Genomic DNA, 14,272 nt, shown 5'->3' on the forward strand with positions numbered 1-14,272 from the left:
AATAAAATTGAGGAAAGAGAAAATAAAAGGGGAGAGAAAAAAAAAAGATTTAAATTTGCTTGATGTCCTACTAAAATCAGAAAGTAATCAAATCAATACCATTTTAGCAATTCTTTTATGCCCTTTTAATGGCTATCCACTTTGGGTTGAAAATCCACTCAATGCTGCAATCTCTACTAGCTATAATAGGATAGATTGGAACAGCATCTTAGTCCCTCTATAAAACATTGTCCCTATTGAAATTTCCCTCACTAAAAATCTATTTCCACCTTCACTTAGAACAACTTGTCACTCTCAACCACTTCAGCAGAAATCATATTCTCTTGTCTGCCTAGGTTGCCTTACAAAGGGAAGTTTCTTCTGCATTTGCCTGGTACGCATCGGCACCAATATATCACCATGGCATTCATTAGATTATCGTTTTTGATTCTTCTACTCCGACATTTGGTTTCTGTATCCGGAAATACCGATTCAGCTTATCACCATCTTCATCATTCTTTGCTTAAAGACAAGGCTGCTCTTCTAGCATTCAAGAAGTCCATATTAGTTGATCCAGATTCCAAACTTGCAAACTGGGAAGAGGTTGTACCTGTTTGCAACTTCACTGGTGTCACATGTAACAAGCGACATCACCGTGTGATACAAATCAACCTGTCTAGCTCTGGACTTGTGGGGAAGATTTCACCCTTCCTTTCAAACCTCACTGGCCTTCAACTCCTTGACCTTAAAGAAAACCACTTCTTCGGCATCATTCCGCCTGAACTTTCCTCCATCCCACGCCTCCAAATTCTCATACTAAATACAAATAACATAAATGGTCCAATACCAGACAGTTTCGCCCTCACCAACCTCACTGTATTTGCGGTTAAGGAAAACAATTTGAAAGGTCCCCTGCCGCCTTCTTTTTTCTCTAACTGCACACAGTTAGGAGTTATAGATCTCTCTTTCAACTACATCCAAGGTCAAATTCCGTCAGAAATAGGAAATTGTCCACGTTTATGGACCCTCAATTTATACAACAATCAATTTACAGGGCAACTTCCTGCCTCCTTAACCAATATTACACTGTATGTTCTAGATGTGGAGTACAATCTTCTATCTAGTGAACTACCTACAGACATAGTACGGAAGCTGCCTACGCTTATGTTTCTTCATTTATCCTATAACAACATGACAAGTCATGATAATAACACCAATTTCTATCCATTCTTCGCTGCATTGGGAAATTGTACTAATTTAGCGGAGCTGGAATTGGCTGGAATGGGCCTTGGAGGAACATTACCCAGCACCATTGGCCATCCTAGACTAAAGCGTCTAGAATTGCAAGAAAATCACATCTTTGGGTCGATTCCCCCAGAAATAGGAAATCTTTCAAATATTACAATGCTGAACTTGGCATCCAATTTTCTAAATGGAACAATACCGGTAGAGGTCAGTCTGTTGTTAAAATTGGAGCAGTTTTTTTTGTCCCACAACTTTTTCAGCATCAGAATTCCTGTAGCATTGGGTAAACTCAGTCATCTTGGTCAGCTTGATCTATCAAGCAACCAATTCTCCGGAGAAATTCCATCCAGCCTAGGAGATTTAGTTGCACTTCAATATTTGTTTCTCAATAACAACCTCCTTTTAGGGACAATACCACCAAAATTACTCAAATGCACAAATCTTTACATGCTTGATCTCTCCCACAATAGATTAACAGGAAGGATCCCTCCAGAGATAGCAGAACTACGTGAAATGAGACGATTTATAAATTTTTCACACAATATTCTTGAAGGCCCTTTGCCAATTGCTCTCAGTAAGCTCGAAAATGTTCAAGAAATGGATCTTTCGTCAAACAACCTCAGTGGGAATATCTTCCCCCAAATATCAAGTTGCATCGCAGTGATGATGATAAATTTCTCACACAATTCCCTTGAAGGGCAGCTTCCAGATTCTCTAGGTGATCTGAGGAACCTCCAGTCATTTGATGCTTCAAGCAACAATATAGCTGGAAAGATACCAACGAGCCTGACCAAAATTAACCTCACATTTCTGAATCTTTCCTTTAACAACTTTGAAGGAATGATTCCCTCTGGTGGTATATTCAATTCAGCAACAAATATGTCATTCTTAGGCAATACGCGTCTATGTGGAGCAGCTTCTAGTAGGCCGATATGCCCACAAAAGAAACACTGGATTCGATCACGTATGTTCTTGATTATTCTTATCATAGTCATTGTTGTTTCAGTGCTCTTATCAGCACTAGGCTGTGTGATTGGAATCCGCCGCATTAATCTAATGGTTTCTTCCAGGAAAACTGAAAGATCAAGAAAACCTCCAACACCAGAAATAATGCACAATTTCCCCAGAATCACTTACAAAGAACTGTCAGAAGCCACTAGAGGATTTGATGACCAGAATCTAATTGGTACAGATAGCTATGGACGTGTTTACAGAGGAGAGCTTCAAGATGGGAGAAGCATTGCTGTAAAGGTGTTACATTTGCAGTCTGGAAATTCAACCAAAAGTTTCGACAGAGAATGTCAAGTTCTGAAGAGGATTAGGCACCGAAACCTTATCCGAATTATAACAGTGTGTAGTTTACCCGATTTTAAGGCTTTGGTTCTTCCTTATATGGCAAATGGAAGCTTGGATAGCCGTCTCTATCCGCATTCTGAGTCAGGTTTGAGTTCAGGCTCTTCAGATTTGAGTCTAATTCAGAGAGTTAGCATTTGCAGTGACATCGCTGAAGGGATGGCCTATCTGCATCACCATTCCCCGGTTAGAGTCATACACTGTGATCTAAAGCCGAGCAATGTTCTTCTAAATGATGATATGACAGCCTTGGTTTCGGACTTTGGGATTGCAAGGCTGGTTATGACAGCAGGAGCTAGCAATGGAAGTGGGGCTATTGAAAACATGGGAAATTCTACTGCAAATATGTTATCCGGATCCATTGGTTACATTGCACCAGGTAATCCTCCTTTTTGTCTCTAGTGCATCATCATCTGTATTCTCTGGCATGAACAAATTTAAGTAATTTTCAGTAATGTAACCAAATTGTATCTTTATCCCAAAATTTCAAATCATTTCATCATAAAACTACAACAACAACATAACAATGGCACACGCATCAGATGCGTATGCCTTGATAAGCCTGGATTCATCCCAAATTATCACTTTTACACATGATTCACTTAAAAGTGTTAAGAGTTATTGTAGACATTGGACTTTCATTCTGTTTCTTTTAAGCAGAAAACTGTTTCAGTCTTTTTAGGGAGGTTTGCTTCTTTTTTTCTTTAATGATTCCTTAAATTCAAAACTATACATATTAAATCAATCAGCTTTATGCTGCAGAGTATGGATTGGGATCTAATACATCTATCAAGGGAGATGTATACAGCTTTGGAATTGTCGTTCTTGAGATGGTGACTAGAAAACGACCGACTGATGACATGTTTGTGGATGGTTTAAGCCTGCACAGATGGGTGAAGAGTCAATACCATGGAAGGGTAGAAAAAATGGTTGACTCATCTCTGATCAGAGCTTCAAGGGATCAATCCCCAGAAGTGAAAAGAATGTGGGAAGTTGCAATTGGAGAATTGATTGAATTAGGTATTCTCTGCACTCAGGAAACTCCTTCTACTAGGCCTACCATGCTTGATGTTGTTGATGACCTGAATCGCCTTAAAAGATACCTTACTGGGGATATTATTGGTAGTGACAAATGTATATTAGATAGTCATGTTCTTTTTGTTTACTAACGAGAAACTTTCGGTCTGAGAAGAAACGAAGAAGCTGGCGACAAGTTCATTACATTTGCGTTAATTAGTTTTAGGTTTTAAAAATGAAAAATATTAGTAATTGTTTCAACACTTTTGTCCATATGAAAATATCTATATTAAATAATTAATTTTAATATCCTCATTTATAAATTAATCAACTTTAATTTTATTGTTTGTTATTTTATAGGAAGATCCCATGTTGATCTAGTTTAACTATTTAACCCGGTCCAAGACGATGAAACCATGCGTTTTCATTGTATTAATTAAATCTCAACCCAACTAATTTTAATTAATTGAATTGGGCTAATAATCCAAGGATATTAGGCTCCATATTGTTTAGGCTCTAATTATTTTGATTATTGATCAAATTCACATTAATTGGTTTAATTGGATTTATTCTATTTTATGGGCTAAATTCTTTTGCCCATATTATGGGTTATTTTGGATGTCAACAATTGCTTCCAAAATATAATTTGATATAGTATCAAATCATATTTTATCTTTAACTGAAAATAATTATTACCTATAGTCTTTAGAAAAGGAAGGGCTTCATATTTGTTACACTTTAGGCTTTTAAGCTTGGTAATTTTCCAAGGACATTTAACACCTAATTTTGAAATTTCAATAATATTAATCCTTGTCGAATTCTTTAATGTAGAAGTTTGACTCAATCAATTGACCCTTTTTCCTTTTTTTTTTTTTTTTCCCTAATAACATTTGCTATTGAAAGTAATTTTTACATTCAAAAGTAGTTTTTAAACTAATTTCAATGCTAAAAAATTAAAATAATATGATTTTTGAGTTTAATAATCTGATTTACAAACCCAAACCGATGTTTTTGCGATGAAAAAAATACATTTAAAATAGAAATTTATTATATTATCTCTATATTTCAATATTGTATGTATATATTTTTTAACTATTTCAATTATTTACATTATTTTTCACAATAATACCAAATACTTAAAATTTCTAATAACAGATTTTTATTACATTTTTTAAATGATTTTTTTCAACTCAAATTTTTTTTAGTAACAGTAATCATAAACTTTTGAAACATGAAATTTCTTTCAAATTTCAGATAAAAAAATTTGTTCATCCCATTTATGTTTAGCCTAAAAGTAATAATACAACCAGCTGGCTTTGCCATTAAACCAACTAGTCAACCTTCTAAATCCCTAGTTTCCCACTTTAACTAGGCTCTCTTTTGACTAATCTCAAGATTTTACTGTACGAGTCGTTTCTGTTTCTTTTTTTCATCAACCCTAAAAACAATACCCTTTTCCTCCCTACCTCCCTCCTAACCTCTTGCCTTTCCTCTTATTTTGCTCTTATCGATTCAACAATGGCATCCAAATCAAGCTCAAACGGGAAAAACAAGGGTCCCTGTGGGCCTTAATGGTCTTAATAGTCATCCTCCCCGTTTATGGAAGAGGTTGATCCTTTCGGCCTATGATTGAATTTTAGGTCGCTTTATAGGGGCCTATGCATATATCCACAAATTGAATATGAATTAATTTGAAGTGGCTTAGTTATTTAGAATTAACTAAAGTTAAGATAGATCGGGATTATGAAGGGATATTTTAAGTTACAATGAAATACTATCATTTAACAATAATTTAGAAAGAAAATTTCTACGATTAAGATTTTGTTGTGCAACTTTTTAAAAAAAGATAAATTCTATTAGCAACATGGATCGATTTGCGTCACCCATGATTTTGCTGCCGAATGATCTGAGGATAGACAATTGGATATAATTCTCCAATTGCCTGCAAAATTTTCCCGTGTATCATAAGGATTTAGTCATAGGTATTTCAAAAAAAAAAATTATTGTTTGGATCTATTTGAGAAGGAAATGTATTGAACAAAATTCGAAAGCCACTTAAAAAAATGTGGAATCATTGCCATTTAAGACAAACCTAAACTTAATATTCCCCACTCAAATACTATCTGCAGCATCACTCATAGAACTCTAAAATGTCAACTGTGGACCCTGAAACATTATTAGAAGTTGCAACAACAATGACCAAACCCTTTCTCTCTTCCATATCGATCACCCGATGGAGTGCTTCTATGACAGGATATTCCATTACCTTAGATTTAAATTTGCTTGATGTCCTACTAAAATCAGAAAGCAATCAAATCAATACCATTTTAGCAATTCTTTTTTGCCCTTTCAATGGCTATCCACTTGGGTTGAAAATCCACTCAAGGCTGCAATCGTTACTAGCTATAGTAGGATAGATTGAAAAAGCATGTTAGTCCCTCTATAAATCATTGTCCCTATTGAAATTTCCCTCAGTAAAAATCTATTTCCACCTTCATTTAGAACAACATGTCACTCTCAACCACTTCAGCAGAAATCATAGTCTCTTCGGTCTGCCTTGGTTGCAACTTAATTCACAACTCCACAAACTTTTATTAAATTATTATTATTTTTATTATTATTATTACTACTATGAAGCTAGATGAAGGTAGGAGAAGATATAGAGGTGGCTCGCTCACAAAGGGAAGTTTCTTATGCACTTGCCTGGTAGGCACTGGAAGCAATATATTCACCATGGCATTCATTAGATTATTATTTTTGATTCTTCTACTTCGACATTTGGTTTCTGTATCTAGCAATACGGATTCAGCTTATCATTATCATCATCATCATCATCTGCACCATTCTTTGCTTAAAGACAAGGCTGCTCTTCAAGCATTCAGGAAGTCCATATTAGTTGATCCAAATTCCAAACTAGCAAACTGGGAAGAGGTTGTTCCTGTTTGCAACTTCACTGGTGTCACATGTAACAAGCGACATCACCGTGTGATTCAAATCGACCTGTCTAGCTTTGGACTTGAGGGGAAGATTTCACCCTTCCTTTCAAACCTCACTGGCCTTCTACTCCTAAACCTTTATGAAAACCACTTCTTCGGCACCATTCCGCCTGAACTTTCCTCCCTCAGACGTCTCCAAACTCTCATACTAAATAAAAATAACTTAAATGGTCCAATACCAGATAGTTTCGCCCTCCTCACCAACCTCACTCTTTTTGAAGTTATGGAAAACAATTTGACAGGTGCCCTGCCGCCTTCTTTTTTCTCAAACTGCACACAGTTAGAAGTTATAGATCTCTCTTTCAACCACATCAGAGGTCAAATTCCAGCAGAAATCGGCAATTGTCCAAGTTTATGGACTATCAATTTATACAACAATCAATTTACAGGGCAACTTCCTGCCTCCTTAACCAATATTACACTGTATATTCTAGATGTGGAGTACAATCTTCTATCTGGTGAACTTCCTACAGACATAGTACAGAAGCTGCCTACGCTCATCTTTCTTCATTTATCCTATAACAACATGACAAGTCATGATAACAACACCAATCTCTATCCATTCTTCGCCACATTGGGAAATTGTACTAATTTAATGGAGCTTGAATTGGCTGGAATGGGCCTTGGAGGAACATTACCCAGCACCATCGGCCATCCTAGACTAAAGCGTCTAGAATTGCAAGAAAATCACATCTTTGGGTCGATTCCCCCAGAAATAGGAAATCTTTCAAATATTACAATGCTGAACTTGGCATCCAATTTTCTAAATGGAACAATCCCGGAAGAAGTCAGTCTGTTGTTACATTTGGAGCAGTTTTTTTTGTCCCACAACTTTTTCAGCATCAGAATTCCTGTAGCATTAGGGAAACTCCCTTCTCTTGGTCAGCTAGATCTATCAAACAACAAATTCTCCGGAGAAATTCCATCCAGCCTGGGAGATTTAGTTGCAATTCGATATTTGTTTCTCAATAACAACCTCCTTTCAGGGACAATACCACCAAAACTACTCAAATGCACAAATCTTGACATGCTTGATCTGTCCCACAATAGATTAACAGGTGGGATCCCTCCAGAGATAGCAGAACTACGTGAAATGAGACGATTTATAAATTTTTCACACAATCTTCTTGAAGGCCCTTTGCCAATTGCGCTCAGCAAGCTCGAAAATGTTGAAGAAATGGATCTTTCGTCAAACAACTTCAGTGGGAATATCTTCTCCCAAATATCAAGTTGTATCGCAGTGATGATGATAAATTTCTCACACAATTCCCTTAAAGGGCAGCTTCCAGATTCTCTAGGTCGGCTGAGGAACCTCCAGTCACTTGATGTTTCAGGCAACAATATAACTGGAAAGATACCAACGAGCCTGAGCAAAATTAACCTCACATTTCTGAATCTTTCCTTTAACAACTTTGAAGGAATGATTCCCTCTGGTGGCATATTCAAATCAGCCACAAATATGTCATTCTTAGGCAATCCGCGTCTATGTGGAGCAGCTTCTAGTAGGCCTATATGCCCTCAAAAGAAACACTGGTTTCGATCACGTATGTTCTTGATTATTTTTATCATAGTCATTGTTGTTTCTGTGCTCTTATCAGCACTAGGCTGTGTGATTGGATACCGCCGCATTAAAGTAATGGTTTCTTCCAGGGAAACTGAAAGATCAAGAAAACCTCCAACACCAGAAATAATGCACAATTTCCCCAGAATCACTTACAAAGAACTTTCAGAAGCCACTGGAGGATTTCATGACCAGAATCTAATTGGGACAGGTAGCTATGGACGTGTTTACAGAGGAGTTCTTAAAGATGGAACAAGCATTGCTGTAAAGGTGTTACATTTGCAGTCTGGAAATTCAACCAAAAGTTTCAACAGAGAATGCCAAGTTCTGAAGAGGATTAGGCACCGAAACCTTATCCGAATTATAACAGCGTGTAGTTTACCCGATTTTAAGGCTTTGGTTCTTCCTTATATGGCAAATGGAAGCTTGGATAGCCGTCTCTATCCGCATTCTGAGTCAGGTTTGGGTTCAGGCTCTTCAGATTTGAGTCTAATTCAGAGAGTTAGCATTTGCAGTGACATTGCTGAAGGGATGGCCTATCTGCATCACCATTCCCCGGTTAGAGTCATACATTGTGATCTAAAGCCCAGCAATGTTCTTCTAAATGATGATATGACAGCATTGGTTTCGGACTTTGGGATTGCAAGGCTGGTTGTGACAGTAGGCACTGGCGATGGAAGTGGGGCTATTGAAAACATGGGAAATTCTACTGCAAATATGTTAGCCGGATCCATTGGTTACATTGCACCAGGTAATCCTCCCTTTTGTCTCTAGTGCATCATCATCTGTATTCTCTGACATGAACAAATTTAACTCATTTCCAGTAATGTAAACAAATTGTATCTTTATCCCAAATTTTCATCATAAACTACAACAAAAACATCAAAATGGCATGCTCATCAAATGCTTATGCCTTGATAAGTCTTGATTCATGCCAAATTATCACTTTTACACATGATTCACTTATCAGTGTCAGAGTTATTGTAGACATTGGACTTTCATTCTGTTTCTTTTAAGCAGAAAAATGTTTCAGTCTTTTTAGGGAGGTTTGCTTCTTTTTTCTTTAATGATGCCTTAAATTCAAAACAATACATATTAAACCAATCAACTTTATCCTACAGAGTACGGATTTGGATCTAATACATCTGTCAAGGGAGATGTATACAGCTTTGGAATTGTAGTTCTTGAGATGGTGACTAGAAAACGACCAACTGATGACATGTTTGTTGGTGGTTTAAGCCTGCACAGATGGGTGAAGAGTCACTACCATGGAAGGGTAGAAAAAGTGGTTGACTCGTCTCTGATCAGAGCTTCAAGGGATGAATCCCCAGAAGTGAAAAGAATGTGGGAAGTTGCAATCGGAGAATTGATTGAATTGGGTATTCTCTGCACTCAAGAAACTCCCTCTACTAGGCCTACCATGCTTGATGCTGCTGATGACCTGGATCGCCTTAAAAGATACCTTAGTGGGGATACTACTACGACATTGGCCTCATCTCTGGGAATATCTTCTTCCACTCTAGGTGATGACTAACAGCTTCTCAAATTGTACATAGACTGAATTTTACTATTGCCCTTTTGGAAAGTTTGACTTGGAATCAATCAGAAAAGAGAGCAAAGATGCTTTGAGAACTATATCTGAAAACTATAACATTAACTACAGGTTTTTTTTACATTTCTAAGCTGGATCGTTGTACATTATTGTCCCTGTTAATACAAATACTAAGCTGGAAATTGAGGTTCAAACAGCTGTGAAAAATTTTTTGGTAAATGTCAAACAAAAAAAGACATCAGAAGCTATATTTAATCCGAGGTACAATCTATATTCATACCCAGCTGAAATGCCTTAGGACAGCTTCTTTATTTTCCTACAGGTAAAATCTATATGATAAAGCAGAAATTCAAAAAATGAAAAGGAAAAAAAAATATCTTGTGACATGCTTAACATTTGAGTCAAGTAATCATACATCCCAGACTATGGAAAACTAGAAACTCCCCTATCCCCGTTCTCAAGCTGTTGCCTCTTTTGTTCAAAAGAAAAGGAGAAACCCCGGAACTGTTTTGAAAGACTAACGAGTAAAGTCTAAACCATTAAGGCAAAGAATCGCGGGTCGAGACTTAACCTTCAGATCCGCACGATTTTAGGATTTGGATATACACTTATTTGGAGTCCTAGATAATCTATCTCTAACGAGAGCTCACCGTCCTAGGTAGCACATCACTAGTACCTTCAGAGCTGGCTTTGATATCACTTGTCATAGGAAGAGACTCAACTTCCTGACTCACACGGTTTTAGGATCTGGACATGCACTTATTCGACATTCTAGATCAATCTATCTACCACAATTCACATTTTTGCGAGATATTATTTGCTTAGCCTTCTTTGCCTTACGGTTTTATCCCACAAAAGGCATTTCACAAAGAGAAAAATGTAGGAACCTTTATACCCTATGACCAACTCTAATATACAACCGATGTAAGATTCTTGACTTCACTTCAAGACCATAACACAAAGCCTCTTTTACTTGTCATGTATAGAAGGCATGAGGAAGCTACTTAGTTAGATTCAATCAGACTTCAATTGATACCACAAGGATATATTAACGCTTGGTTTCACAGATTAACTACATTTACAATCCATATCAGTGAGAAAAAATTCAAAAGTAGCCACAGAGATTGAATGAAACACAAGATGACTGATCCATTTCCCTCTCTCCTATGATATTCCTTTTCTTAAATTAAAAAAAAAAAAAATCAGATGTTGAAAATGAAGAAAATGTCATGCTGTGACTGTATTGTGAGTGGACCTCCCACCAAGAGTCGGAATGAATTTTATATATATATATATATATATATATATATTATGGATTGTAAATTTTAGTAGTGGTGGATGGCATTCCATGACAATGACCATATTTAGTAGTTTTCACAAATTGAGGCTGCTGATACCTATTGTCTCAAAGAAAAATGAATTAATGGTAAAAAAACAGAAGTGTGATTAGGGAACAAGAATTTCTTGTGTCTAAATGTATGCACCTTATAAATTATACTCAAAATAACTACTTTCTACAAGCATCAGGTGAGAATATTATGAGCATCTGTTGATGTTATATCATCCTAATGATTATAGCAAGGCAAGAATGAAATAAAAATAATACTCGTAAGGCAGGAAGAGGACTGACACTTGAACAAGACCAAATAATTGAAGATAAAAGAAACAGAAACTGTGGTCTGACACAACACCCAATTCCACTTTTAAAATGCAATGGCATGGCTGCACCTTTCATCAGCAACATATCTGATCAACAGCAGGTCGTTGCTCAGCAATAATCACGTTTGCAAGTGTAGCAGTCATCTCTAATTGTCAACGTACTTGATTTCATCATTTGTACTTGACGGTTGGTCCTTGTTACTGAATGCCAACATAAAAGTTTTCATAGGAAAATTCCTTCTAAAATTTTCTAGAACATGCTTGATCTGACAACTGAAAAAGAAAATATAGACTTTTTGCTAAGAATTGGATGGTTTGACATAATGAAGAAGTTCATGAGTTATCTACAAAATTTAGCTTGATGTTCTGGCATATAAATAAGATATGGCAAATCTATTACAAGAGCTGCAAACCATTCATTCACTCGTGAAATTTCTGGAAGGTAAGTAAAGGGAAACAGTTGGATAAAATCAGGGGAATAAATCAAATGAAGCACACTCACTATTCATGAAATGCAAGATTTTTAGTGCACCACAAGTGTCACGTGTATATGTTTTCTTCCGACATTATGATAGCAGCATCAGCAATTGCATTACTCAAGCATGCATCAACTCAAGGTTTTGATGAATTTGCTCAACAGCTATGAGTGCACTGCCACTGCCTCCAAGACTCTCGAACAAGTGAAAAAGAGAGGAAGAAGTATTGTTATCCAACTGGCAAAGCAATGTTAAAACTCTGATTCAAATAAGCAAGCAAAAATCTAGCATCACAGTTCAAAATTCATTGAATATGCTTATGCTAGACAGGTTTAGAAGCCAAGTTTTTCTGATACATCATGGATTGATAGAAATGTTCATTTCCTGACTAATATGACTGTGGGCCCGTTCAGAATCCTTCGGCATTGTGCGGTTGGTCTGATTTTGGTACAATCCCAGCCTAGCCTGAAGCCTCATTTGGGCTAGTCAGGCCCGCATGGCGTGCTTGGACCAGGCTCTAATGCACTAGACCTCCAGTAGCTGCCCCAAAAGTGCCATTACTGGACAAGTCCAATGAGCCCGATGCACTGGATTTGTATTCACTGTACTTTTCCATTTATGCCATCGAATTTTATTTCTATTTTTCAGTTTCACCCTTCAAATTTCAATCTTCCCATTTTGTCAACGCTTTTAGTTATTTTTCCTTAATTTTTATACTTGAAAAATAAATATGTAATAATTATAATAAAAATTTTGGTATATAAGGTCATTATTATTTTATCATTTCAAAAAAAATTATTTTTATTAATTAATATATCAAGAATTAAAAATCTCTATATCAAATTATTAATTTTATTATTATCATTGTTTTTAATTTTATCATAGTCAGTTTTACTTTGCGTAGAGTGAATTGAACCCTTAGCTTCACCAATCACATTCCCTTCACTTAATGCCTTATTGTGTACTATTTATCATTCATGAATGATGATGTACCATATTGATTTAATTCTAAACATTGTATTTGTAAATAACATGGCTTGTAATAAAATTGGCAAGTAGAATCTTTAAAATTTTAAACTTTGTATTTATGTTTTTTTCCATATCACAAACAAAAGATAGAGAATAAAGTGTATACTCAAATAATATTAGAAATTAGAGGTCACAATTGGATAATATAGGTCATTTTAATTTAGGTTAAAAGAATTTTAAATAATTTTGGATCGAATCATTTTCAGTTTGAATTAATTTGAGTTTAAATCATTCATTTTTTATTTAGGTTATTTTTTATTCTGATCATTTGAATTTAACAATTAAATTAATTGAGTTTAAATCATTTCACATTCTAATAGTTAACTTTAAATTTAAATTGAATTTAGACAAAATCATTTAAAATAAATCAAATTTTATCAATCGAAATTATGTATTTAAAATCATGTTTTCATCAACTTGGGTTATACCTCCAATTTCGATTTTTGATGTCATAAAAATAAAATTTCAAACAATCATTTCATCTTACATAAAGACAAAAAAAAAAAAATGAATTTAAAAGTCATTTACTAATTTAGAATTGTTTTGTATAAAAAATTAAAAATTTAATTTTGAAAAATTGATATTCAATTTTCATTTTCATTGCACTAATTATTGTTAGTAATTCAATTTCTAAAAATTTCAAACCTAAATCCATATGTTCCTTTTTTCATGTTAAAAGGACACTCATAAACTTGCTCATGAGTAGGGATAGCATCGGATCGGGTTCAAGATGGGTTTTGCTCGCCCCGAACTCGACCTGATTTTATGTTTTATCAAATCCAACCCCGACCCGATCTGACAATATGTAAATTATACCCGATCTGAATTAATAAAATATTATTTTTTAAAATATAAAATATTTATTTTTTAAATATAAATATTTAAAAATATCATTATATAAATATATATAAATAAATAAATAAATAAATAATTAATTAATTAAAAAATAATTTTTTAATAATGTCAGGTCGGGTAGGGTCGGGTTTTAGGCATACCCAAACCCGATCCGACCCCGATTGTTATCTAATTTTATCCGATCCGACCTTTACTTGAAACTCAAAATTCAAAAAAAAAATCCTATCTTATAGAATCGGGACGGACTTGATTGCTATCCCTACTCATGAGTTAACAAAGTTAGAATGTCAGGTTGGGGTCTAAAGCCTGATAAAAATTACTCACAGACTTTCTTTATAATCCTTTATCATTAATGAATTTGTTATTATTAGTCAATCACAAGTTTGAAAGTTAGAAATTATGTTATTGCTACGGTGAATGAGCTTTGTAAAATAGGCAATAGCAGCGGTGCTATTAAGTTGCCAAGTATGATGGAAGAAAGTGGTTCTCAGCCTAACATTGTTTTGTTATACACAGTACCATTCTCAACAGTCTTTGTAACGACAACGTC

At 35.3% G+C, this 14,272-nt stretch overlaps 2 protein-coding genes across 2 annotated transcripts; both read left to right on the plus strand.

Moving 5' to 3' along the window:
• The first annotated feature begins 297 nt into the window (after window positions 1–297).
• On the plus strand, window positions 298–3,781 carry LOC111275417 (putative leucine-rich repeat receptor-like serine/threonine-protein kinase At2g24130). The gene is made up of 2 exons (XM_089755624.1): window positions 298–2,956; window positions 3,340–3,781. Exons 1-2 carry the CDS (start codon window positions 400–402, stop codon window positions 3,744–3,746), a joined length of 2,964 nt encoding a protein of 987 aa, XP_089611750.1. The 5' UTR covers window positions 298–399; the 3' UTR covers window positions 3,747–3,781.
• Window positions 3,782–6,240: 2,459 nt separating this feature from the next.
• LOC111275418 (putative leucine-rich repeat receptor-like serine/threonine-protein kinase At2g24130) lies at window positions 6,241–10,952 on the plus strand. The gene is made up of 2 exons (XM_089755477.1): window positions 6,241–8,902; window positions 9,273–10,952. Exons 1-2 carry the CDS (start codon window positions 6,328–6,330, stop codon window positions 9,683–9,685), a joined length of 2,988 nt encoding a protein of 995 aa, XP_089611603.1. The 5' UTR covers window positions 6,241–6,327; the 3' UTR covers window positions 9,686–10,952.
• Window positions 10,953–14,272: the final 3,320 nt, after the last annotated feature.

This window comes from Durio zibethinus, chromosome 26 (assembly GCF_047325235.1).
Source record: "Durio zibethinus cultivar Kanyao isolate XHJ-2024 chromosome 26, ASM4732523v1, whole genome shotgun sequence".
Taxonomy (NCBI): domain Eukaryota; kingdom Viridiplantae; phylum Streptophyta; class Magnoliopsida; order Malvales; family Malvaceae; genus Durio; species Durio zibethinus.

Coding starts and splice junctions, on each gene's coding strand:
- LOC111275418 (XM_089755477.1), top strand. CDS start 6,328: ATGGCATTCATTAGATTATTATTTTTGATTCTTCTACTTCGACATTTG. Junction 8,903..9,272: donor CATTGGTTACATTGCACCAG/GTAATCCTCCCT, acceptor TTTATCCTACAG/AGTACGGATTTGGATCTAAT.
- LOC111275417 (XM_089755624.1), top strand. CDS start 400: ATGGCATTCATTAGATTATCGTTTTTGATTCTTCTACTCCGACATTTG. Junction 2,957..3,339: donor CATTGGTTACATTGCACCAG/GTAATCCTCCTT, acceptor TTTATGCTGCAG/AGTATGGATTGGGATCTAAT.